The sequence below is a fragment of the Lagenorhynchus albirostris genome, chromosome 20, assembly GCF_949774975.1.
Source record: "Lagenorhynchus albirostris chromosome 20, mLagAlb1.1, whole genome shotgun sequence".
Classification (NCBI taxonomy): domain Eukaryota; kingdom Metazoa; phylum Chordata; class Mammalia; order Artiodactyla; family Delphinidae; genus Lagenorhynchus; species Lagenorhynchus albirostris.
Genome location: NC_083114.1, coordinates 53720746 through 53745927, shown reverse-complemented (window position 1 = coordinate 53745927; position 25182 = coordinate 53720746). Strand labels below are relative to the sequence as shown.

The 25182-nt window shown below is 47.8% G+C and overlaps 1 protein-coding gene across 1 annotated transcript; it reads left to right on the top strand.

The window, feature by feature from the left end:
- Positions 1 to 592: 592 nt before the first annotated feature.
- On the top strand, positions 593 to 9937 carry LOC132511720 (CMRF35-like molecule 8). The gene is made up of 6 exons (XM_060135245.1): positions 593 to 1010; positions 1717 to 1858; positions 4158 to 4252; positions 8109 to 8146; positions 8594 to 8701; positions 9534 to 9937. Exons 1-6 carry the CDS (start codon positions 593 to 595, stop codon positions 9666 to 9668), a joined length of 936 nt encoding a protein of 311 aa, XP_059991228.1. The 3' UTR covers positions 9669 to 9937.
- The last annotated feature ends 15245 nt before the right edge of the window (positions 9938 to 25182 follow it).

Sequence of the window (25182 nt, the reverse complement as noted above, 5' to 3'; positions counted from 1 at the left end):
GTGTGTGTGAAGGATTGTTTTTTGTTGTTTTTTTTTGTGGTACGCGGGCCTCTCACTGTTGCGGCCTCTCCCGCTGCGGGCCACAGGCTCCGGACGCGCAGGCTCAGCGGCCATGGCTCACGGGCCCAGCCGCTCCGCGGCACGTGGGATCTTCCCGGACCGGGGCACGAACCCGCGTCCCCCCCATCGGCTGGCGGACTCTCAGCCACTGCGCCACCAGGGAAGCCCGGTGTTTTTTTTAATCCACAAAGTTTACCAAGTGTATCCAGTCTTCTTTTGTGAAATATTTAGCAGCCCTTTCTTGGCCTTGGTATATATTCCCTCGGCGGGAACAGATTGCTGTGAGCGCTTCCTCAGGTTACCGAGCTGCTCAGGCCTCAGGGCGAGATGCTGTCCCTCAGGAAGAGCAGGGTGCTTGCAGGCGAGCTCTTATTGTCCAGATAAGTTCGGAAGTGGGAGGTGTCTGGTTGGTGAGGGGTGGGAAGGGCAGAGGAAAGGAGATTGGGATCTGGAGGAAGGAGCTGCTGTGATCAAATCTTAGGGGTGACAGCGTGGACGGGGAGGACTCTCTGGCTGATGGGAGGTGGCTGGCATGAGATGGGGGAACACTGGGGGTGACCCCAGCAAGCCCCTGACCCAAGCCCACCTAGTGAACAGCCAGACTCGGTTGTGTTTTCCAGGCTGTTTGTCCCTGTGGGGCCCCAGCAGAGTGACAGGCGTCGTGGGGGGATCCCTGAGCGTGGAGTGTCGGTACACGGAGCAATACAAAGACAATAGCAAATACTGGTGCAAAGCCCCATGTCTGTTACCGTGGAAGACTGTGGAGACCAAAGAGCCAGAGAGAGAAGTGGTGCGGGGCCACGTGTCCATCAGGGACCATCCTGCAAACCTCACCTTCACAGTGACCTTGGAGAGCCTCAGAGAGGACCAAGCAGGAAAGTACGAGTGTGGGATCACGGTCCCATTTTCACGTGATCCCACCGTCCAGGTTGTGGTGTCTGTGTTCCCAGGTGAGCCGTGCACACCCCTTCCCCCTGTACCAGCAACAGGGTTACCTGAAGAGTGTCAGGTCGGATTAGCCAAGGCAGAAATCTGATCAGAGACAAAACTGTGTGTGTGTGTGTGTGTGTGTGTGTGTGTGTGTGTGTGTGTGAGAGAGAGAGAGAGAGAGAGAGAGAAAGAGAGAGAGGGAGAGAGTCAGGGCGCTGGCCCCTCTCCTCAGTCTTGAGCGATGGGAAGGTGCCTGTCAGGGAAAGGGGAGGCTGAGAGAGTGAGTGTGCAAAGGAGAGAGGAGGGCGTGCTGGGGGCAGCCCCACAGAAGATGGGGAGCTGAGTGGAGAGGGGGTGGTGGCCGGGTGCCCAGTGCAGTGGGGGTGCTAACAAGATCTGCAGTCCAAACAGCCGTCTCTGGCAGGCAGCGTGTGGCTGTGACTTGGGGTGGGGGGAGAACGAGCCTGGGAGTGGGAGTGACTGTGGGCCCTCCAGAGGACCCTGACCTCATCAGCAGGATGGAATCGGGGCTGTTGGGGACCTGTGTCCTGTTAGGAAATGCTCACTCAGCCCCGGGAGGGTCCTGGCGAGACTTTGGCTGCAGGGTCCTCCATCCTGCCCTCTTCCTGAGTGAGCATTTCGTGTGAAATCAAACAAAGAAGGTATTGGCGAGTGGTGGGAGAGTCAGAGAGCATTCCCTGGGTCTAATTTGTGTTTCTGCACCAGCATCAGTGCCAACCCACCCTACTGCTGTGGCCAAGACCTCGACAATCACAATCAGTATTTCAACAATGTCATTCACCGCCCTGGCCATGGCGAGTCCCACCTACAGCGCCAGCAACGAGGAGGAAGCCATGCAGGGGTGGGGGTAAGGCACCTGAGTCCCCATGTCTTGGAGGTGGGCTTCCTCTTGTCCATTTGGGGCCGGGAGCCCCATCCCTTTGGCTGGGGACCTCTGGCTCTCTTTGCGTCCACGCTGGGAGCCGGTCTGCATCTCCTAGCTTGGGTTGTAGGGGTCAGGGTGAACCTGCCTTGGGCTCTGAGAGAGGGCTCAGGCCGGGCAGAAGCTGGGGGGTGGCTGGAGGGAAAGTAAATTTTTTTTTTTTTTTTTTTGCGGTACGCGGGCCTCTCACTGTTGTGGCCTCTCCCGTTGCGGAGCACAGGCTCTGGACGCGCAGGCTCTGCGGCCGTGGCTCACGGGCCCAGCCACTCCGTGGCATGTGGGATCTTCCCGGACCGGGGCACGAACCCGTGTTCCCTGCGTCGGCAGGCGGACTCTCAACCACTGCGCCACGAGGAAAGCCCGGAAAGTAGATTTAATGAGAGCTGATGATATCCTACCAGGCACGTACTAAATGCCTTACCTGAATGTTCTCATTTGTTACTCACAACCTTTACCATTATTACCCTCATTGTACAGACCAGTAAACCAAGGCTCTGAGAGGTTAAGTGATTGGCTGGGTCCTGCAGCCACAGAGGCAGGCTAGGCTCCCAAGCCAAGTTTGTGAGATTCCAAAGTCTTAGATTCTTTCTTCTAAATTCGTGATTCTCGATCCTTTTTTTTCAGGGGGGGGGGCCAAAAACCCCAGGAGAATCTGACAACATTTATAGAATCTCTCCCCAGAAAATACATACTGTCAGAAACCATTTCTGGGGTTCACAGACTCTCTATTCTGACACCACCTGGTGCCCTGCAAGGTGATTCCGGCACTGACCACCTGGAATTAGCACAGACCCCAGCGTCCCATGACACTCCTTAGGCTCAATGCCATAAGACGGCCTGACCTCAGAAATGCCGGAGCACTTTGGGGATTCCCCAGGTCATCACATTTCTGATCAATTGGATACAAATTTGGGAGTCCCCATGGGAAGTGCTGTACTTACAGTTTTATCATAAAGGATAAATGTCAGGACCAGCCAATGGAGAGACACCCAGGGCGAGGTCTGGGAGGATCCTGAATGCCGAGTTTCCGTGCCCTTTCCCAGTGGAGTCAGGGGGCATCACCCTCCCAGGACACTGATGTGTTCACCAGCCAGGAAGTTCCTCCGAGCCTTAGTGTTCATCGTTTTTGTTTGGGTTTCATGACACAGGCCTGACTGATTGAATCATTTTCCACATGACTGACCTCAATCCCCAGGCCCCCTTCACTTCCCTGAAGGTCAGGCTGGCTCCGAGCCCCACATCTCTGATTACGTGGTGACCAGCTTCCATCCTGGGTCATGCCATCTCTCAGCAAGAACTCAGGCAGATCTAAGGGGCTCGTGAATAACAAACGTACTCCTATTACTAGGAAAATCCCAAGGATTTAGAGTCTTCCTTCCAGGAGCCAGGGGCAAAGGCCAGTCAGGTTCTTTATTACATGACACCCCCAAGGCCCCTCCACTGGCTTTCTGACAACCCAAGTGACAATCCTAATAACAGGCAAGGTGAAATTCAGCCCCCAAAGATGCCACTTCCAGAAGCTGGCTCTGCAGATGCACGCCTGGGGGACAGAGCTGGGTTTTGTATGGCTGAAGCCTATGCAATTTACAGGGGGCAGGGAAGTGCATCTTTAAGAAAAAGACTAGAACGTTACGGATGCAAACTAGGCATTAAAGAAGGGGCCCGAGCAAGTGAGGGACCAGAAACCCCAAGTTATGTCAGCGTCCCAGGAACTCAGCTGCTGCTTGGCCAAGTGTGAAATGGTATAGTTACAAGGTGAGTTTTTGCAGCCATGTTTGTAATTGCAATAGACTGGGAGAAATGCCCATAGAGAGGGAAGAGTTAAATAATTTATGGTCTGTCCATGCAATGGAATACTATGCAGCTGTAAAAAAAACAAAACAAAACAAATCAAACACCCTGAAGGACTTCTTCATGTACTGACATGGAAAGCTCTCCAAGATGCATTGTTAAGTAAAAAAACTAGTGTTTATACCCTGCCTCTTTTGTGTGAAAAAAGGACATATATAAAAATAATGTACATTCGTATTTTCTTGTATCTGAATAAAGGGCCTCTGGAAGGTTCTTAGGTATACCGTGTGTGTGTGGGGGGGGGGGATTTAGGTAGATGGGGGATGTGTAGAAAGGAGACCTTATACCATCTACATTTTTTCAATGGGACCTTATCTATCTATTGAACAAGAGCGGGAAGGCGTGATGCCCACCTCACCCTCTCTCCCCTCAGGCTGCAAGTGCTGCCGGCCTTGTTGGCACTTCTGCTGCTTCTGTTGGGGGGCATCTCACTGCTGGCCTGGAGAATGGTTCAGAGACGGATCAAATGTGAGTGAGTTCCTTACACCTGCCGCCCCGGGGTAGGCAGGACCCACCCACAGCCTCTGGTCTCTGAGGCTCTGTGTCCTGGTTCCCAGAATGGTCCTCAGATGCATCCCCTGAGACCATATATCCCAGGTGACCCTAGAGGGCAGATCCCAGAGGCGGTGCCCTGGCAGATCCAGGCTGTGGGAGACGGCTCCCCGAAAAGAGGCGTTTCCCACAGCGGGGCCTGGGGTGCGTGCTTGTGAAGCAGGGTCCCTCTTCTGTCTAAACCCTTCTGTGACCTCCCACACTCTCCAAAGTCCAGGTCCCCACAGGACACTGAAGGCCCTCTGCAACCTGCCCATCCTTACACTCTGGAAGGCAGCTGTTTCCCAACTTCTTCTGCGTTTGCTCTGGGCGCCTGGGGTGCCCCCCTGCCTCTCTGTGGCTCACTCCTGCTGGGCCCTAAGCACTGCTCTCAGATTTCCTTTCCTCTGGGACTTTTCTTGGCCCCCCAAGAGCAGCTTAGGGGCCCTTTCCGGGTGGACCTCGGTTCTTCCACCACGATAGCCCTTTTCACACCAGATTGTCACACCTGCTTCCATGCCTGCCTGCCCACCAGCCCGTGCGACTCCTTAAGATCAGGAACCCTGACTCGAGAAAGTACAGTATTTGTTGAATGAATGTATTATTTAATATCGTCACGTTGGGCACCCCAGGAAGCTCCAGGCATCTTGTGGTCCAGTCACTCTTCTCTGAGCTCAGATTAAAAGAGAGAACGTAGGGGGCACCCAGCATCCTGTCCAGTGCTCAGTAAGTAGGTGCTCAATAAACAGCTGAGCAAATTTAAATAAACAGAAGAACAGAGGAACCAGTGAAGCTGTGGTCTTGTTGCTGGCTGGAGGCCCAGCTGTCACCTGGAGGACAGCCAGTTTCTGCCTGAGACGGAATGTGAGCCTTAAGTTTGCTTACTGTGTTGAGAGTTATTGACTCCATGCGCACAGGGTTCTGGGGGGATGTTCGTGCGTAGTTACCAATGCTGAGCCTTTCAAGCTTGCTCTGCTCCATAGCTGCAGTGCTAACTGGGAGTTGGTACTTTCTGGGGGCCGGGTGGAGGGGACCCTGCATTACTCTCTCACCTCCAGCATCCCCGTGGGGTTCAGCCTCTCCCCCCAGCACAGCTCAGGCCTTTAGGAGAGAAATCAGCGGATGGAAAGAAAACCACTTCCTCTTCCCCATCTGCTGCTCGCATATCATTTTTGGGAACCCTCCCCCTAAACTTCAACCCATACTGCTTACCACATGGGGATTTTCCCAGCCTGGATTGCCTCAGATCTGTGGGTCCCAGCCATCTCCACGGTGCCCTTTCACCTAAAAAGCACCGCCCCACCCCCCTGCTTAAAAAAGGGATGTGTGATCACTGTAGAAAACTGGAAAAGTAAGTAAAGCACAAAGAAGGAAATAAATTCACCCTAATAAATAAAAATGGAAGCTCGCACCACCTAGAGAAAACCAACCACGGGCATTTGAGTCACGTCCTTGCAGTCCCTTTTGCACATCTGACTTCTTAAAATGTTTGCATCATACTGTAATTCCACTTTTAAACCTTAACATATTGTATGATTTTCCCTGCTAACAATGTTCTTCCGAAAATCCCTGACTCAGAGTTGACTTGTGCGGGTGGATCACGCCTTGTTACGTGATCTTTGTTTAACAGGAGAAAGGTTTTCTGTTCAAGTAGCCTGACTGTCCCTCCCCTGCTTTGCGTCTCAGCTCCTGTCTCCTGGCTGCATCTGGGGTTGTCTACCCAGTGTCCTTGCCCCTCCCGCCTCAGCCTGATGCCTGCCCTACCGCCCACTCATGGTTTTTCCCCTCAGCCCACTCTTGTTCATTCATTCATTCACTCACACAGCAAAGCTGTCCTGAGCAACTATTGTGCACAAGGGCCTGTACCGGGCTCTTGGGGACACTGTCATGACCAGGGTAGACTGGCTCCACCTTCAGGGTGCTTCCCGTCCAGCTGGCTGCCACCCAACTCTTTCAATGCCAACTTCCCTCCCCCGGAATGGACTCCCATCCCTTCCTCACCAGCCCCCTTCCTCCTTATCATCAAATCACCCATCTCAGCTGAAGGGACGGAGGGTAGTGGGGCACCCGCCTGCAGCATTTGGAACAAAATGTGTTTATATCTCAGAGCCCCTGGTTGCATGTTCTGCTGAGTCAATTGATGGGGCTTAGCAAACACTTCTGTCATACGTGCCCTTGTGTCTCCTGAAGCTGGGTATGGCACCTTTGACTTTGGGGCTCCCTCCCTGAGGCTGGACAGTGTCTCCCCGCAGTGTTCAGTGGACTGGGCTCTGGAGTTGCCTGGCGGTGCACCTAGACCTATAGGGCATTCTGGCTGTGTGTGCATCACCTGTCCCCATCGGCTCCTGGGGCTCCAGGTTTAAAGGGCCAGGGGTGCACAGGGTTTTGCTCGGAGGCAGGACACCTGCAGAGCCACGCTGCAGGAGCCAGAAACAAAAGGTTGTGTGGCCTGAGCTGCGATCCCTCAGAGCTGACAGGGCCTCGTGTCTGGGAGGGACGGACGCCCAGGCCAGGGGTCAGAGCAGATGACCCTTGTGACTTTGTAGAGTTTGATGTGGCTCTAGGTCTCCACAAGAACACTGCCTTTTTCCGTTGCGGAGCACAGGCTCCGGACGCGCAGGCTCAGCGGCCATGGCTCACGGGCCCAGCCGCTCCGCGGCATGTGGGATCTTCCAGGACCGGGGCACGAACCCGCGTCCCCTACATCGGCAGGCGGACTCTCAACCTCTGCGCCACCAGGGAAGCCCAAGGACACTGCCTTTTATTTTATTATTTTATTTAAACAAATTTAGGGCTTTGTTAAAACACAGATAGCTGGACTTCATCCTCAACGTTGATAATTTAGTACATCAGCAGTGGGGCCTGCAGATCTGCATTTTTTTTAATTGCGGTAAAAAAATACGTACCATAAATTTTTTTTTTTTTTTGGCTGAGTTGGGTGTTTGTTGCTGTGTGCGGGCTTTCTCTCGTTGCGGTGAACCGGGGCTACTCTTCTTTGCGGTGCGCCGGCTTCTCACTGCGGTGGCTTCTCTTGCTGCGGAGCACGGGCTCTACGGGTGCAGGCTTCATTAGTTGTGGCTCACGGGCTCTAGTGCGCAGGCTCAGTAGTTGTGGTGCACGGGCTTAGTTGCTCCGTGGCATGTGGGATCTTCCCCGACCAGGGCTCGAACACAGTCCCCTGCATTGGCAGGTGGATTCTTAACCACTGCACCACCAGGGAAGCCCCCTACCGTAAAATTTGCCATCTTAACCATTTCTAAGTTTACAGTTCAGCAGTGTTATGTATATTTACATTGTTGCAAAAGAGACTTCTAGAACTTTTTCATCATACAGACACTTCCTTTTAAATGAGTGTCCTTCCTTTCTTGTCTCTCCTACCTGGGAACTTTTTTTGTTTGTTTTTGGCCATGCTACGCAGCATGCGGGATCTTAGTTCCCTAACCGGGGATCGAACCCATGCCACCTGCATTGGAAGCGTGGAGTCCTAACCAGGGGACTGCAGGGGAAGTCCCTGGGGAACATTTTTATGCGTGACTGTTTGGAGAACTACCTTTGTTTGGCCCTTCTCCCCAAGCTGGATCCTTCCTGCTCATTTGTTTATTCATTCATGTCCTCATTGACTAATTCACCCATTCAACAAACCCTTGAGTTCCTACCATGCTACCGGCCTGAAGCAATAGGTCCCCAGGGCTGAAGTCTCTAGGGAAAGGCCTTCCTCCGGTTGGACCGTAGGGATCCCCATCGCTGCCTTGCGCTGGGGTTCGACCTCCTTTCTCTTCTCTTGTCTCTTTAGCTTTTGAGAATCCAGAGCCTCCCCAGAACCCCAGTCAGGTAAGAAAGGCTACTGCAGGAGGAGTGTCTGGGTAGCTGCGGGGAGCGCAGAGGATGTTGGGGGCCTGAACTGTCCCATCAGCCAGTGGAGGTCTGTGTGGATCACACATGGGTGGAGCGAGGTGCTCACCCCGAATGGGAAGAACGACGCCTGGGAGATCTGGTCACGGGGTCATCATGAACTCTAGCCAGTCTCTTCCCACCCCAGGGGAAAGTGGAGTGAGGGAGGGTTCTCCCAGCCCAGCTGTTGACCTGACCATTCAAATTCTCCCCTGAGAGGACCAGCGCGTGGGAAGGGGGAGGCCGAGTGGGAAGACTGGGACGCTCAGAGCAGAGAGGGAAAGGGGAGATGATTGCAGAGAAGGAGGGACAGAAGGCCCTCTGGGCTGGACCATGCAGGGGCTCTGTGGACACCCACCAAGCCCTCACACCTCCTGCCCACCCTAGGCTGCTGAGCTGAGCGAACCCTGCTATGAGAATCTAGAGCTGCCGATGTGGCCCCTTCTGGAACAGCCCGTGCGACCCACACAGGAGGAGGTGGAGTACAGCAACTTGGTGAGTGCAAGGGCCCAGCTCCCGTCACAGGGACCCCGGGCTATGATAGAGGCATCACCTAGGGGGGTGGCAGCAAGCAGAGAGGGGAGTGAGGGGATCAACGCTGTTTCTCTAGGACAAGGACATGTAGAACACGGGGCAAGTGTAGATTTTGCCAAAGGTTGTTGTCCTTGTAGCTGGGGGTGAGGGGGTGGGGTGGGAGATGAAGGAGCTATTGAAATGGCCGGGGATAATCAATATTCAATAAAGTACAGCATTTATCAGGCACGGACCGTGTACCATACACCCAATGTCAAAGACTGCGATTTCTCACTGCTTTGGTCCTATGATCTCTTTGGGATGAACTCTGCTTTTCAGATTTTTATCAGTGACCCCCTGTAGGTCAGCCCACAGCCATTGTAAAGTAGAATAATGGAAGAGGTTGCCTCCCAACCCCACCCGGCCCAGGGTCGTAAGCCACCCATTAGTGGAACAGTTTAGGCAGAGCCTGAGGGATCGGTGTTAGAGAAGATGAGGGGGAGATTTAAGCATCAGACACGTGGCCCCGAGACTAACAACATCCTTGTTTTTCTAACTTGGTGACTAATGACCTCAAAGTAGACCCCAGGGAATCCTCCGGCTCTGAGGCCTGGGACTTTGTGCTGTGTCTTGACCAGGTCGGGTGGAGCAGTTGGGTGGACAGGATCTTGGAGACCAGCCCTTGCAAGAGAGAGAGGCCAGGACAGTGGGGGAGGGTGGAGCCACTGTCCCCCAGTGGAACCTCTCTAAGGCCCTAAGCTGGGGGTTCCTGCTTCCCCTGCCTCTCCTGAGCCTCTGGTCTCTGTCTCTGCAGGGGCTCCCCAGTGAAAACCTTCACTACACCTCAGTGGTATTTGATTCCCGAAGCCAGGATTCTAAGACGGACGGAATTCCCTCCCAGAAGCCCCAGACGCAGGAGCCAGTGTACAGCGTGGTTAAGAAGACATAAGCTTGTGTTTCCAGCCTTGCCAACTGGAGGGCTGTGTGGGTCACAGGAGGCCCAGGGCTCAGCCCCCACCCACGTCTGCCTCCACCTGCTCCCCTTGATGGTGACCGACAAGGCAGCTGGGCTCCCCAGGACTGTCCCTCTTGTGCCATCAGCCAGGCTGGCTTCATTGAGGATGACCAGGAATGGGGCACTGGATGGACCTGTGGGAAACCTTCCATCCTACTGGTTCTCAATGCATCCTTCCTGTCTTAGCTCTGTGTGTGGACAGCAGGAGGTCAGCCCCATGTGACTCCAGGAAAAGATGTGGCTCATGTAGGGTGGTACCTTCGAATAGCTTTGTAAATCGCAGCCCCATGGAAATGTCTGGGATTGCTGGGGAGTGGGGAGAACTGATGCAGAGCCAGAAGCATATAAAGGCGCTGCAGGCTGGGTCCCCCTCATCTTACAGACAAGGAGACTAAGACCCAGAGAGAAGAGAGTCTTGCCCGTGGCTCCCGAACTAGCGGCACGTTTCTCTGGACTCTTAGGTTTACTGTTAATATAAGAGATATTAATAAAGTTTAACGTATCTTAAGAGCGAAGAAAAATTTAAAAGAAAAATCCTTTCTTTTGAAGGCTGAATAGTATTCCATTTATGTATATATCACATTATGCTTGTCCATTCATCTGTCAGTAGATACTTGGGGTGCTTCTATGTTTTAGCTCTCGTGAAAAATGCTGTTATGAACATGGTGCACGAGTATCTCTTCGAGACCCTGCTTTCAGTTCTTTGGGGTATATACCCAGAAGTGAAATTGCTAAATCATATGATAATCTATTTTTAATTTCTGAGGAACTGCAATACTGTTATCTGCCGCAGATGTACCGTCTTACATTCTCACCAACAGTGCACAAGGGTTTCCAATTTCTCCACATCCTTTTCAACACTTGGTTTTTATTCCTGTTTTTGGTTTGTTTGTTTTTTTAATAGTAGCTATCCTAATGGATGTGAGGTGGTATCTCATTGCAATTTTGATTTGCATTTCCCAAGTGATTAATGATGTTGAGCACTTTTCATGTGCTTATTGGCCATTTGTATATCTTCTTTGAAGACATGTCTATTCAAGCCTTTTGCCCATTTTCAAATTGATTTTTTTGTAGTTGTTGAGTTTTTGTTGTCTGTGTATCCTGGATGTTAATCCTTATCAGATACATGATTTGCAAATATTTTCTCTCATTCTGTGGGTTGCCTTTTTACTCTGGTGATGGTGTCTTTAGAGCACAAAACTTTTAAATTTTCATGAAGTCCAATTTGTCCATTTTTTCTTTTGTTGCCTGTGCTTTTTGGGTCATATTCAAGAAATCATTGCCACAGCCATGGTTGTGAAGACTTTGTCACACATTTTCTCCTAAGAGTTTAATGGTTTTAGGTCTGACATTGAGGTCTTTGATCATTTTGAGTTAATTTTGTATATGCTGTTACGTAAGGGACCAACTTAATTCTTTTTTTTTTTTTTTTTTTTTTGGTGGTATGCGGGCCTCTCACTGCTGTGGCCTCTCCCGCTGCAGAGCACAGGCTCCGGACGCGCAGGATCAGCGGCCATGGCTCATGGGCCCAGCCGCTCCGCAGCATGTGTGATCTTCCCGGACCGGGGCACGAACCCGCGTCCCCTGCATCGGCAGGTGGACTCTCAACCACTGCGCCACCAGGGAAGCCCCAACTTAATTCTTTTGCATGTAGATATCCAGTTTTTCCAACACCATTTGTTGAAAAGACTGTCCTTTCTCCATTGAATGGTCTTGACCCCCAAGTCAAAAATCATTTGACTATATATGTGAGGGTTTATTTCTGGACTCTATTTTATTCCATTGGTCTATGTGTTTGACTTTATGCCAGGATCACTCTCTTTTTGAAAATCTATTTATTTATTTATTTATTTTTGGCTGCATAGGGTCTTCGTTGCTGTGCACAGGCTTTCTCTAGTTACAGCGAGTGGGGGCTACTCTTTGCTGCGGTGCGTGGGCTTCCCATTGCAGTGGCTTCTTTTGTTGTGGAGCACGGGCTGTAGGTGCACGGGCTTCAGTAGTTGTGGCACGTGGGCTCAGTAGTTGTGGCTCGCGGGCCCTAGAGCACAGGCTCAGTAGTTGTGGCACACGGGCTTAGTTGCTCCGCGGCATGTGGGATCTTCCCAGACCAGGGCTCGAACCCGTGTTGCCTGCATTGGCAGGCGGATTCTTAACCACTGCACCACCAGGGAGGTCCCCAGGATCACTCTCTTTTAGTTACTGTGGCTTTACAGTGAGTTTGAAACCAGGAAGTGTGAGTCTTTTAATGTTGTTCTTCGTTTTCAAGATTGTATTGGTTATTGGAGGTCCCATGAGATTCCACACGAATTTTAGGATGGGTTTTTCTATTTCTGCAAAAAATGTCATTGGAATTTCGATAGGAATTGCATTGACTCTATAGATCACTTTAGGTAGTATTTTTATCTTAACAACATTAAGTCTTCCAATCCATGAACATGGGATGTGTTTTCATTTATTTACGTCTTCTTTAATTTCTTTCAGCAATGTTTTGTAGTTTTCATTGTACAAGTCTTTCACCTCCTTGCTTAAGTTAATTCCCAAGTATTTTGTTCTTTTTGATGCTATTGTCAATGGAATTGTTTTCATAATTTCCCTTTCAGATTGTTAACTGATAATGTATAGAAATGCAACTGATTTTTGTGTGTTGATTTTGTACCCTGCTACTTTGCCAAATTCATTTATTCATTCTAACAGGGTTTTTTTTTTTGTGGAATCTTTTTGGGTTTTCTACATATAAGATCATATCATCAGCAAACAGATAATTTTACTTCTTTCTTCCCAATTTGGATGCCTTCTATTTCTTTTTCTTGCATAATTGCTCTGGCTGGGATTTCCAGCACCATGTTGAATAGAAGAAGCCAAGTGGGCATCCTTAGCTTCTTCTTAATCTTAGAGGAAAAGCCGTCATTCTTTCACAGTTGAGTATGATGTCCACTGTGGGTTTTCTATATATGGCTTTTATAATGTTGAAGTAGTTTCCTTCTATTCCTAGTTTGTTGAGTGTCTTTATCATAAAAGGATGTTGAATTTTGCTAAATGCTTTTTCTGCATCAATTGAAATGATCACATGGGCTTTTCCCTTCACTGTGTTAATATAGTGTACTACGTTGATCAAGTTTTATGTTGAATCATCCTTGCATTCCAGGAATAAATCTCACTTGGTCATGGTGTATAATTCTTTTAGTATTTTGCTGAATTCTGTTTGTTAGTATTTTGTTGAGAATTTTTGCATCAGTGTTCATAAGGGAAATTGGTCTTTAGTTTTCTTTTCTTATAGTGTCCGGCTTTGATATCAGAGTGATACTGGCCTCATATAGTGATTCTGGAAGAGTTCCTTTTTTTTCTATTTTTTTGGAAGAGTTTAAGAAGGACTGGTATTAGCGCTTCTTTAAATGTTTGGTGGGATTCACCTGGGAATCCATCTGGTTCTGGGCTTTTCTTTGTGGGGAGGTCTTTGATTACTGATTCAGTCTCCTTATTTTGTTATTAGTCTGTTCAGGCTTTCTATTTCTTCTTGATTCAATCTTGGTAAGTTCTAGAAATTTGCCCATTTTATCTAGGCTGTCTAGTTTGTTGGTGTACAGTTGTTCGTAGTACTCTCATAAACGTTTTTGTTTCTGTGGAATTGGTAGAGATGTCCCCACTTTCCTTTCGAACTTTGGTAATTTCAGTCTTCTGTTTTTCTTAGTCCATCTAGGGAAAGTTTTGTTGATTTTGTTGATCTTTCAAAGAACAAACTTTTGGTTTCATTGATTTTCTCTCTTTTCCTCTCTTCTCTATTTTGTTTAGCTCTGCTCTAATATTTATTATTTCCATCCTTCTGCTAGTTTTGGGTTTATCCTTCTTTTTCCAGTTCCTAAAGTTGTAAAGTTAGGTTTTTTATTTGAGATCTTTGCCCCCCCCCGTTAATGTAAGCATTTAAATTTCCCACTTAGCACTGCTTTTGTTGTGCCCCATAAGTTTTGGTAGGTTGTGTTTATGTTTTCATTTATCTTTAAGTGTTTTCTAATTCCATTTATGATTTCTTCTTTGATCCATTGGTTGTGTAAGAGTGTGCTGTTTAGTTTCCACAAGTCTGTGAATTTTCCAGTTTTACTTTTTTCCCTTTTCAAGTGTTTATTGAAAGATAAATAAACATAAATTGGTTGGTTATGTGTCAGTGTCAATTCGTTTTTTGAATTCTGTCTCATAATACTGTGTAATCTCTTATAAGAAAAAAAATTTTTTTGAGCATTAAGTAATGCCCTTGCAGTATGATTTGGGCCAACCATCAGATGTGGCTCCTCTCCTGTCTCAATATGAATAAAATGCAGTTAAAAAACAATGAAGAGGGAGGGAGGGAGGCGCAAGAGGGAAGACATATGGGAACATATGTTTATGTATGACTGATTCACTTTGTTATAAAGCAGAAACTAACACACCATTGTAAAGCAATTATACCCCAATAAAGATGTTAAAAAAAAAAAAAAACAATGAAGAGGGACTTCGCTGGTGGCGCAGTGGGTAAGACTCCGTGCTCCCAATGCAGGGGGCCTGGGTTCGATCCCTGGCCAGGGAACTAGATCCCGCATGTGTACTGCAAATAAAAGTTAAAAAAAAAAAAAACAATGAAGAGAATCCAGTTTCACATTTGTTATTTATTTCTAATTTCATCCTGTTGTGGTCAGAGAAGAAACTTTGTGTATCTGTCTTTTTAAACCTATTAAGAGTAAGTTTGTGGCCTCATATATGGTCTATCCTGGAAAATGTCCCATGTGCACTTGAGAAGAATAAGCATATTGTTTTTGGGTAGAGTGTTCTGTATGTATCTGTTAGATCTAGTTGATTTATTGTGTTAAGTTCTCTATTTTCTTACTGATCTTCTGTCTGGTCGTTCTATCCATTATTGAGAGTCGGGTAATGAAGTCTCCAACTACTATTGTAGAACTGTCTATGTCTTCCTTCAATTCTGTCTGCTTTTGCTTCACATATTTTGATGGTCTGTTGTTAGGTCCATAATTATGTATAATTGTTGTATCTTCTTGATCTTATTACCTGTCCACATTTATGTTGTATGAGACAAATAAACCTGAACGTCTTTACGTAACTGTTGGTTGGAGTTTCTGCTGTTTACAGGAAACTACATTCCAAACTGAGGCAGAGCTCTAACCCAGAATCTCTTCCTATTTTGTCAGGGATGTTTGTTAAAACTTCACCATCCACCCAGATGGAGGAGACATCTGTTTGGAGTTCCCCCAGTATGTTCTAATCAAGTCTGTATTCATTCGTTTGCTCATTCACTCATCCATCTACCTAGTCATTGGTTCAACAAAAATTATTTGAACACTCAAAGGTACTATTAAATGCAGCAGTGAAACTATAGCAGCAAATACAGTAGTGAAAAAGATACACCATACCTGTTTTCAGAGAACTTGCTGTCTAGTGGGAGCAATATTAAATTACAAAATGAAAACAACCAGAGGAATAGCCAGGTGGCCTCATGCATCTGTGAAGCCTGACCATGACACAACGGTAGGTGGAACCCTTCACATACAACACGGTGTTGAGTGGTGTTCCCTGATGCCGTGCAACATGGACTCCTGGCAATGAGGATTTGAAAGATGGATGTGAAGAGTGTTGAGCGACCCCATAATGTGGACAGGGGCTTAGTCATGTACCTGTGCAGAGTAAGCGCTCAAAAACATTTGTTGACATGAACTGAATTCAGTCCAGTCACATTCCAAGCTTGACCTAAAACGGCCCTTAGAGGTATCCCATTTCCAATCAGAGAGTGACCGCTGCAGGGTGGTTTAAAACATAGAAGGACATGGTAGAAGATAGAATCTAAGAACTAAGAGGTTCTTTGCAGGACTCTGTCTCCTCAAATGGAGTGAATTTTAAGATATTTATTTAGTCTGAATTTTCACCAATTAGAAAGAAATCCTCTGTAAAATGCAAATATCTAGAGTATCAGTCAGGGGAATTGATGTTAGCTGCTGTAACAACCACAACCATGAAACTGGTTGGCATGGCACTGGGGGCCAGATCAAGATGGTATTTCTGTCATAGCTGCATACTGTCCCTACCCCCCGTCCCATGAATCTCTAAGGCATGGCGTAGGGATGTTTCCCAGTGTAAACTGCCCAGCATGGTTGCTACCCCTTGGGAGTCCTTAAGATCACTTCCTGACAGTGGGTCTCAGTTGAGACCATCCCAGTTCTCCAGAGGAGATCTACCAGAGAAAGTGGGGCTGGCTCTCCATCTTCTTTTCGCAGAAGTCTTGTTGCCTTAATCTATACAGATTTGCCCAACTTCCTTTCAGGAAGCTCTGCACACCAAAGGACATTGGGAAAGGCAATCTTTGCAAACCAGATATTTTTTTTAAGTTCTTTTATAGCTTTCCTCCAGGGCTCCCGGGGGAAGTGTATCGTAACTGCCTCAGGAAGAGCGGCAACCAGGTGACTCTTCCCTGAACAAATATCTGCTCTAGGGTGATCTGTCGGGAGATGCCTCAACTTACCTTCGACTGGATTTCATATTTTAAGTTGTATTTATTAAAAATTAGGCATCGTATTACCCAATTGAAAACTCAAAATTTATAGGAGAATGTACAGTGAAAATCAGTGCCCTTATTCTTGTCCCTAGTCATCCAGAGATAATGTTAATATTTCTTATGTTTCTTCCCTTTTAATCATATAGCATATATCTATACAGTATATATCTCTAGCTACCTACCTATCTATATATCTGTCATCTATTTATCTATGATGTATATGATATATATAGATATATAGTATATATGGTTTGATACACGATATATGACATATATGTATCTGACCTTCAGTTTTCTTATCTGTAAAATGGGGGAAATAACACTATAAATCTTTGTATGTTTGCAATGAGGATAAAATGATATAGCAGGGTACTTAAATCACATAACACCGTAATAATAAATGCAGCTGATATAAAATACTACCCCTGCCCACAGGGAGTTTACAGCCTGTCCCCCCACACCTTTCCCTCCCTGGTCCTCCAAGCCAAACCATCATTCCCTAAACTGGCCTCTGCTAATCCTTCTCACATTCAAGCAAGTGATGCTGAAGATGCTGAAAGATCGGAGCCTTGACCTGAAAAGAGGAATCTGTTGACCCTGAATTATCGCCTCCTGGTGGAATTGGAAGAGTTTTGGGGGAAATCCTTTTTCTACTAGGGAGCTGCCCAGTGCTCTCCCCACCCCCTGCACCCCACAACACAGAAAACAAAATTAAAGGAAAGAAATACTTTGCTGTACGAAAATAGTTTTGATTCAGTTTTGTAGTTCCTGGTAGTTCCTTCTAATCCATTCAGTCCACTGGGTTTACTGCCCTCACCGTTCAGGGAAGCCAGGGTACCGCAGAAAGCAGAGGATAAAGGTTGCTTGTCTTCGTAGTTCCAAAACTGTCAAGGCTTTGTTGGAAGAGGAAGAAATGTGCACTGACCATAGATTTGAGGGACAAGTGAGGAGCGAGAGAAAGCTTTCCAGCCTCAGACCAGAAAAGAGTAGCCTGGATGGGGGCTGGGGCTGGACCCCAGCTTGGAGCTGCCCAGAGAACCAGCGCTGCTGCTGTTCACACTAAGACAGCCATGGGACACAGGTGGGTAGTAGCTCTTGAAATGAGCTAGTTCTCAAATAAGATGGGCTGAGTCCAAGAAGACAATGAAAATAAGAGGACTTAGAATATCTCAACAATAACTGAACACAAGGATTACATATTGAAATGATAATATTTTGGATATATTGTAAATAAAATATATTACTAAAATCAATTTCACTTGCTTCTTTCTTTCTTCCTTCCTTCCTTCCTTCCTTCTTTCCTTCCTTCTTTCTTTCTTTCCTTCTTTCTTTCTTTCTTTCTTTCTTCCTTCCTTCCTTCCCTCCTTCCTTCTTTCTCTTTCTTTCTTTCTTTCTTTCTTTCTAGGGGAAGGGGTGAGCTGAGGTTTATTCATACAGTGGAACACTCTACAGCAGTGAAAACAAATTGGATTCTTTGTTTTACAGAAGAAGAGACACAGGCCAGAGAGGTTACCTGAAACAACCAAAGCCACTCAGATGGGTAACAGAAAATCTGAATCTTGTGTCCAGGACTCCTGGGATCTTAGTGTTTAAAAACCAAATCCGTGGGCTTCCCTGGTGGCGCAGTGGTTGAGAGTCCGCCTGCCGATGCAGGGGACACGGGTTCGTGCCCCGGTCCAGGAAGATCCCACGTGCCGCGGAGCGGCTGGGCCCATGAGCCATGGCCGCTGAGCCTGCGCGTCTGGAGCCTGTGCTCCGCAACGGAAGAGGCTACAACAGTGAGAGGCCCGTGTATTGAAAAAAAAAAAAAAAAAAAACCCGAAGCCTTTTATTATTTTAAAACAATTTCAAATTTACAGAAAAATTCTGAAAACAGTAAAAAGCACTCCCATATATCCTTTATCCAGATTCACCTTTTTTGTTTTTGTTTGTTTTTTTTTTTTTTTTTTTGCGGTACGCGGGCCTCTCACTGCTGCGGCCTCTCCCGTTGCGGAGCACAGGCTCTGGACGCGCAGGCTCAGCGGCCATGGCTCACGGGCCCAGCCGCTCCGCGGCATGTGGGATCTTCCCGGACTGGGGCACGAACCCATGTCCCCTGCATCGGCAGGCGGACTCTCAACCACTGCGCCACCAGGGAAGCCCCCAGATTCACCTTTTTTAAAAAAACATTTTGCCACATTTGTTTTGTTATTCTGTTTATATCTAAACAGAATTTTTTTCTGAGTCATCTATGAATAGATTGCTTATACTGTCTCTATTGGACTAAGCCTGCTACACTTAGATGCTCTCCTGGTGTGTCTTCCAGTGGTGTCTGATAAAGTCCTCCCTGAGTTGTGTCTTTTTTTTTTTTCCGGCTGTGCCGGGTCTTAGCAGTACACCGGCTCTTCATTGCGGCATGTGGGATCTAGTTTCCCAACCAGGGATGGAACCCAGGCCCCCTGCATTGGGAGTGCGACCACCCACCAGGGAAGTCCCTCCCCCAGGTGTGTCTTGCCTTTGTTTTACAGTCCAGATTCCCCCTCAAAATACAGCACTGTGTTTGCACAGGGCGCCAGCATGATAAATATTTACAGTATCAAATAATGTTAGGTTAATCATGTATTCACAACTGGTCTAAGGAATTGGAAGGTATTTCTAAATTAGCCCGAGTCCTTTAGAAAAATGACCCCGGGCTGCCTTACTCAGGGTTAAGAAAATGACTACAAAACTATGTTTGTTTTTAAACCTTACTACCCAGCAAATGCACTGTTGGGTAAACCCTCAGTAAGGCTCAGCCTTGGAACAAGGCATAGGGATTGACAACCATGTGTCTCCACCTTGTGGCCATGTCTGTAATCACACACCCTGGATCCCAAGCCCATCTCAGTTGCTCCAGCTGGTCTGTCAATGCAGAAGGAATTCTGTATTTTCCGGGTCCATGCAGCTGAGAAGGGGAAGGGCCTGAAACAGGGGAAAGGACAGGAAAACTCTGCTCAGCTTTTCAATTCCCCCGTTGCAATTCCCACCCCTTGGATGTCATTGTGCTGAAAGAAAAACTTCCTCCTCAACCTTGACTTCACTTGTTTGGTGCCCAACTACCTTTTTCCAATTCCTGGATTTTCCCAGCCCGACTTCAGCAGGTCAATGGGAAGGGCAGTCATACCACCTGTGACTGATGTAATGGATTTGGGGTCAGACAGAGCAGGTTCTAAATCTCACCTCTGCCCTTACCAGCGCCAGGGTCTGGGGCTGTCATCTGAGGCCATTGAGTCTCTGTTTTCTCATCCAGCGACCCCTAGTGGTCCCTCCGTGTTTTCTACCTCGCCAGACTCAGAACCAAGCTCTTCGTAAAAGGCCCTTTCCACTCTGCGCCCCCTGCCGTCCACGCTGTTTGTTGCCTCTGAGATTCCTTCCAGGGGCCGTTGACCTGAATTCTCGGTGTCTGCAAGTTACCTGTTGCCAATTCTCTGATGTAACCCTCTTCCCAGATCTTTTGAATCTGACCCTCAGGACTCTTCCCCTTTCCTTATGGGCTGCAAATCTGGGCCACCTGGGGCAAATGAACCCACAACACTTCCTAAAACCCAGGCCAAGGGCAAACCCTGGGTTCCCATGTGTCTGGGGGAAAAGCGTAAAAAGGGCATGACGGTGCTTTCAGGGTTGTTGAGAGCCATGGGGATGCACCGAATAGAGGCCTTGAATCAAAAAATATTCCCCGTATGTGTGGGGCTTCCCTGCTGGCGCAGTGGTTGAGAGTCCGCCTGCCGATGCAGGGGACGCGGGTTCGTGCCCCGGTCCTGGAAGATCCCACATGCCGCGGAGCGGCAGGGCCCGTGAGCCATGGCCGCTGGGCCTGCGCATCCAGAGCCTGTGCTCCGCAACGGGAGAGGCCACAACAGTGAGAGGCCCGCGTACCGCAAAAAAAAAAAAAAATTCTCCATATATGTAAATTACCTTCCTCCCTCCCTCCCTTCCTCCCTTCTCTCCTTCCTTCTTTCCTCCCTCCCTCCCTCTCTCTTTATCGTAATTGTTGAGAAGTTTATAAGGCACCACGACCTTTATTTTAATAGTTATAAGAGGGAGCATAACTAGTTGCCTTCTACAAGTAAAACTCAACAGCACGTGTTGGTTGATTTCAGTGATGAAATGACCCGGTCGACCTCAGCTGCCTAATGCAAGCTGTAATAATGCGTATTTAATAGCCACATAACGAAAACAAACTGTAAGGATGGTGGCTGTACCAGCCAGACATGTAACAGTTCAATAAGTAAAGCACCATGTTGGCATCGATGAGAGTGTGCGCAGGTGGATGAATCTGGAAGGCAAGTGAAGAGGAGGGATGACAGGTTATAAAGAACGAGCAGGGAGCCTGGATTGACAAGCGTCTCTGATCACCTAACACTCAATGCACTGAATTCAAGGTGAAAGTCACCAGTGAGACTCACAGATACAGAGAACAAAGTAGCGGTTACCAGTGGGGAATGGGGAAGCAGGGAGGGGCAAGAAAGGGGCAGGGGATTAAGAAGTCCAAACTGCTATGTGTAAGATAAATAAGCTACAAGGATATATAGTACAGTGCAGGGAATATAGCCACTATTTTATAATAACTGTAAATGGAGTATAACCTTTAAAACTTGTGAATCACTACATTGTACACTTGTAACTTATATAATATCGTACGTCAACTATACTTCAGTAAAAAAGTCACCTGCAGAATATCGATTGGCTAAGCTGCTCTTCAATTCTGTAGAGGCAGAGCTGTCCTCACAGTGTGGGATCGGTCAGTGAGCGGGTCAGACATGTCCTAAACTTGTCAGATTATCAAACTCATGGGCTGTCTGCTGATCAAAAGGATATGGGGTCAGGAGAAAGGCCTGCATAAAATTCTCTACAAATGTCAGAGAAAGAGCTCTGGGGCTTTGGGGGCTCTTTCCATTCATGTCACAAATGAAGTTGACACGGCGTCATCTTCACTAAGACCAGAGCCGGCCACTCAGCATCTTAGGGTCACCTTGGAAGGTGTGTGTGTGTGTGTGTTTGTGTGTGTGTGTGAGAGAGAGAGGATCAAAAATCCATACATCCATCCTTGGCCATCACGAACCACGTTTTTTGTACATGTGTCAGGGTGTATATCTGTGACTGTAGCTGTCAGAAAGAGTCCCCTCGGTGGAAGGGATTGATAGATATTGACAAGTGTCCCTTCAAAAAGGCCTTGTTCTCTTACTTTCTCGTCAAGAATACCCGGGAGCCCATTTCCCTTCACTCTTGCCAATCTTGGATATTTTCAGAACTCTTATTTTATTTTCAGTGTGATTGGAGAACATAGTATCAAGTTGCATCCCCTCATGAGTGAGGTTGAACCCATTTTCACGTTTATTTACCATTTTAAGTTCTTTCCCTGTGGACTACCCATTGGACCACTTGGCCACTGAGTTGTTCACCATTTTCTTATTGAGTTCCTACCTGAGCGCTTTGTAAATGAAGGCTCCTTGTCAAACGCCTGCAACGTTTCCTCCCCAGTTTGCCATTTCGTCCTGAATTTGGGGTATTTTCACCCAGGGCAGCTTTATGTTTTTATGAGGGCAGATGTCTCCATCTTTTGCTTTATGGCTAACGGGGTCCAGGTCCTTACATCTTTCCCATTTCAAGATGCTAATAGATTCACCCATTATTCTAAAATTTTTAGTTTCATTTTATTTTATTTTTTTGGTCACACCTCATGCCTAGTGGGATCTTAGTTCCCCCGACCAGGGATTGAACCCGGGTCCTCGGCAATGAGAGCACAGAGTCCTAACTGCTGGACCTCCAGGGAATTCCCTAGTTTCATTTTGTATTTAAATCTTTCATCTATCTGTAAATTATTTTGGCTAAAAGAGTGACATATGGATAGAACTTCATTTTTTCTAAGATTCAGCCGGTTATGTCAATGTCATTTATTGAAAAATCCTTCCTTTCCCATGCGTTGTACAAGGCTCTGCTGTGCTCCGTTGGAATCTTTCCAATACTTACCCAGTGTTGGAAACCTCTTCTGTTTGGCTCAAAAGTCCACAGCCTTTCCTTCCTGCCTTGATTTTTTGACCACTGCTCTTTGTTTTACAAGTGATAGCAAGCCATGAAGGGTCCCACCGTCTGGGATGGGTCCCAGGTCTGAGCTATTTGCTGCTCTAATTGGATGTGAAGGGTCTTTAAGGGTGAGGTCACACACAGGAGTGGGGTCCCGAGGCTATGTCCTCACAGGGAGGCAGCTGCCTCTGCTGGGTGCTGTCGGGGGGGGTGCCCAGAGAAATCCCAGACCCCAGCAACTCTCCCGCGCACCTGTCAAATCACCTACGTCCCACCTGTGCAGGTGGGAGCTATTTATTTGGATCTGCAACTTTAGAAGACTTTGTTCCTCTGGGGAGACTCGGGAGCCTCTGGGGCAGGAGGGGTTTGGACAAAGTCCTAGACGAGGCTCAAGATCAGCTGGGGTAGCAGAGGGGATGCCCCTGGACTTTATGACTTTCCTCTTGAAAAGGTGTAAGGCTTCTAGTAGGAAGCCTCTCTCACCTACAGTGATGCAGCCAGCCGTGGGAGTGGAGGGAAAAGACTCTGGAGGGAGAGGCCAGGGATCCAGACCGCGGTCCAAAATCCTCGAGAAGGAAGGAGCGAGAGTTTTCTAACCCCAGAACCCGGGAAACCGCCAGGTCAGGTGCTACCAAGCGCTAAGCCATGTTAGTAAGTGTGGGTAAGCGTCACGGTCACTGTGAATGGGCATCCCCTGAGGGACACACAGGCTCTCATCACTTCCAGCCTGAGGCACATTTCAGCTGGAGTCCCAGGCTCCCCTGACACCCCTGTTGCCCAGAAGCCTTCCACCTGGTTCGAGTGACCCTCACTGCTCAGCCCACAGGATCCCATCCATCCACTGTGTGGACTCTGCCCACACAAGCAGAGATGCTCGGTGCTCTGGAACAGCCTAGACAATGCCAGCCTCAGACCCACGCATGCGGGGAACACAACCCAAGTCCACGTGCCCGAGGGAACTGTCCAAAGTCTATATCAGGAGCTCCTGGTGGAAACTGGCCAGGAAGGTGTGCAAACAGCAGGACTTCCTGCCTTCCTGGGACTCTGGCTTAGGGACAAACACCTGTCCTCACCCTTGTCACTGAAGCATCTTTCTTCCTGGGGACACAGCTTTAGGGGGTTGACTTCAGAAGGAGCCACTCTCTACCCACAGATATCTGAGGTAGCAAGTCCTCCAATTTCAAATTCTCTGCCGACAGAGCAGTACAGCCTGGTCAGTGATCAGAGAGGCCTGGAATCAGGTACCAGGAAACGGGCATCCTGTCCTGGCTCAGAATCATGGGAAGTAGGGGCTGGCAGGGGTGAAACAGGTCACGCGTCATCCATTTCACAGATGTAAAAACTGAGGCCCAAGGAGGTGAAGGGATGCCCCCGAGTCTGCACTGTTTGCACAGGCCTGGATTCTGGACCAGGCTCTAAATAGACCTCTAAGAAGACCTGAGTCTATCCTTTTTTTTTTTAATTGAAATATAGTTGATTTACAATGTTGTGTTAGTTTCTGGTGTACAGCAAAGTGATTCAGTTTTTTTATACACACATACATATTCTTTTTCAGATTTTTTTCCTTATAAGTTATTACAGGATACTGAATATACTTCCCTATGCTATACAGTAGGATCTTGTTACTTAGCTATTTTATATATAGTAGTGTATATCTGTTAATCCCAAACACCTCATTTATATCCCTCCCCCACCTTTCCCTTTTGGTAACCATGAGTTTGTTTTCTATGTCTGTGAGTCTGTTTCTGTTTTGTAAATAAGTTCATTTGTATTATTTTTAAAGCTTCCACATGTAAGTGATATATCTGTCTTAATCTGTCTGACTTCCATCACTTAGTATGATAATGTCTAGGTCCATCCATGTTGCTGCAAATGGCATGATTTCATTCTTTATTTATGGCTAACATTCCCTGAGTCTATTCTTTGAGCTGAATTCCTTCACCTGTGAAGTGTTGGAAAGGACAGGTGGGATGGATGTATGAAAGTGTGGTTTGAGCTGTCAGCACGTGGTGTGTACGTGTTACAAAACGTTATTACAGACCTGTGCTGTGAGTTTCCTGCCCTCCCCTGACCATCTGCTCACAGCGTGGTTGACTCTTTCTGACCTCCCTCAGTGGGCCCTTCTCCTTGCTGCTGAACCTCAGGCTCAGGACAGCGATTTAGTGAGGACATGCAGGGGTGATGCTGAAAGAGATCAAGAGGGTATGTAGCATTGAATCCAGCAAGGAACCAGAACCTGCGCCGTCAACGTCAGGCGTGAGTGAAATGGCAGCTCGCCCTCCGTCTCCTCTTGCTGGCGATCCTTCAGCTCTACCGTCTCCCACCTCCTCTCCCTCCTCCAGTCAGTAACTCTTCTTTCCTGTTCACTCCGTGCCAGCCCCTGTATGCCAGCTGTTGTCCTGTACGACTGTACTTTTCAAGGTACTGGACTGTAAGATGAAAAATCCTTTATTTTTTGTGTTTGCATTATTTGTGTGAAAAGTATTATAAACCTATTACAGTACAGTACTATATAGCCGATTGCGTTAGTTGGGTACCTAGGCTAACTTTGATGGACTTACGAACAAAGTGGACTTAAGAACGTGCTCTCGGAACGGAACTTGTTCGTATGTAGGGGACTTGCTGTACATTGTAGGATGTGTAGCAGGATCCCTGGCCGCTACCTGGTAGATGCCAGCAGCAGCCCCCAGCCCAAACACACACCTGTCGTGACAACCAAAATCGTCTCAGACACTGACAGATGGCCCCTTGTTGTCTTTCCTTCGTTGAGAACCTCTGGTTTAGAGGGTTTCTTTGGCTTATTAAAGCGAAGTCGGGAATTCCCTGGTGGTCCAGTGGTTAGGATTCCATGCTTCCACTGCAGGAGGCCCAGTT

Coding starts and splice junctions, on each gene's coding strand:
- LOC132511720 (XM_060135245.1), top strand. CDS start 593: ATGAGATGGGGGAACACTGGGGGTGACCCCAGCAAGCCCCTGACCCAA. Junction 1,011..1,716: donor TGTGGTGTCTGTGTTCCCAG/GTGAGCCGTGCA, acceptor TTTCTGCACCAG/CATCAGTGCCAACCCACCCT. Junction 1,859..4,157: donor GAAGCCATGCAGGGGTGGGG/GTAAGGCACCTG, acceptor CTCTCCCCTCAG/GCTGCAAGTGCTGCCGGCCT.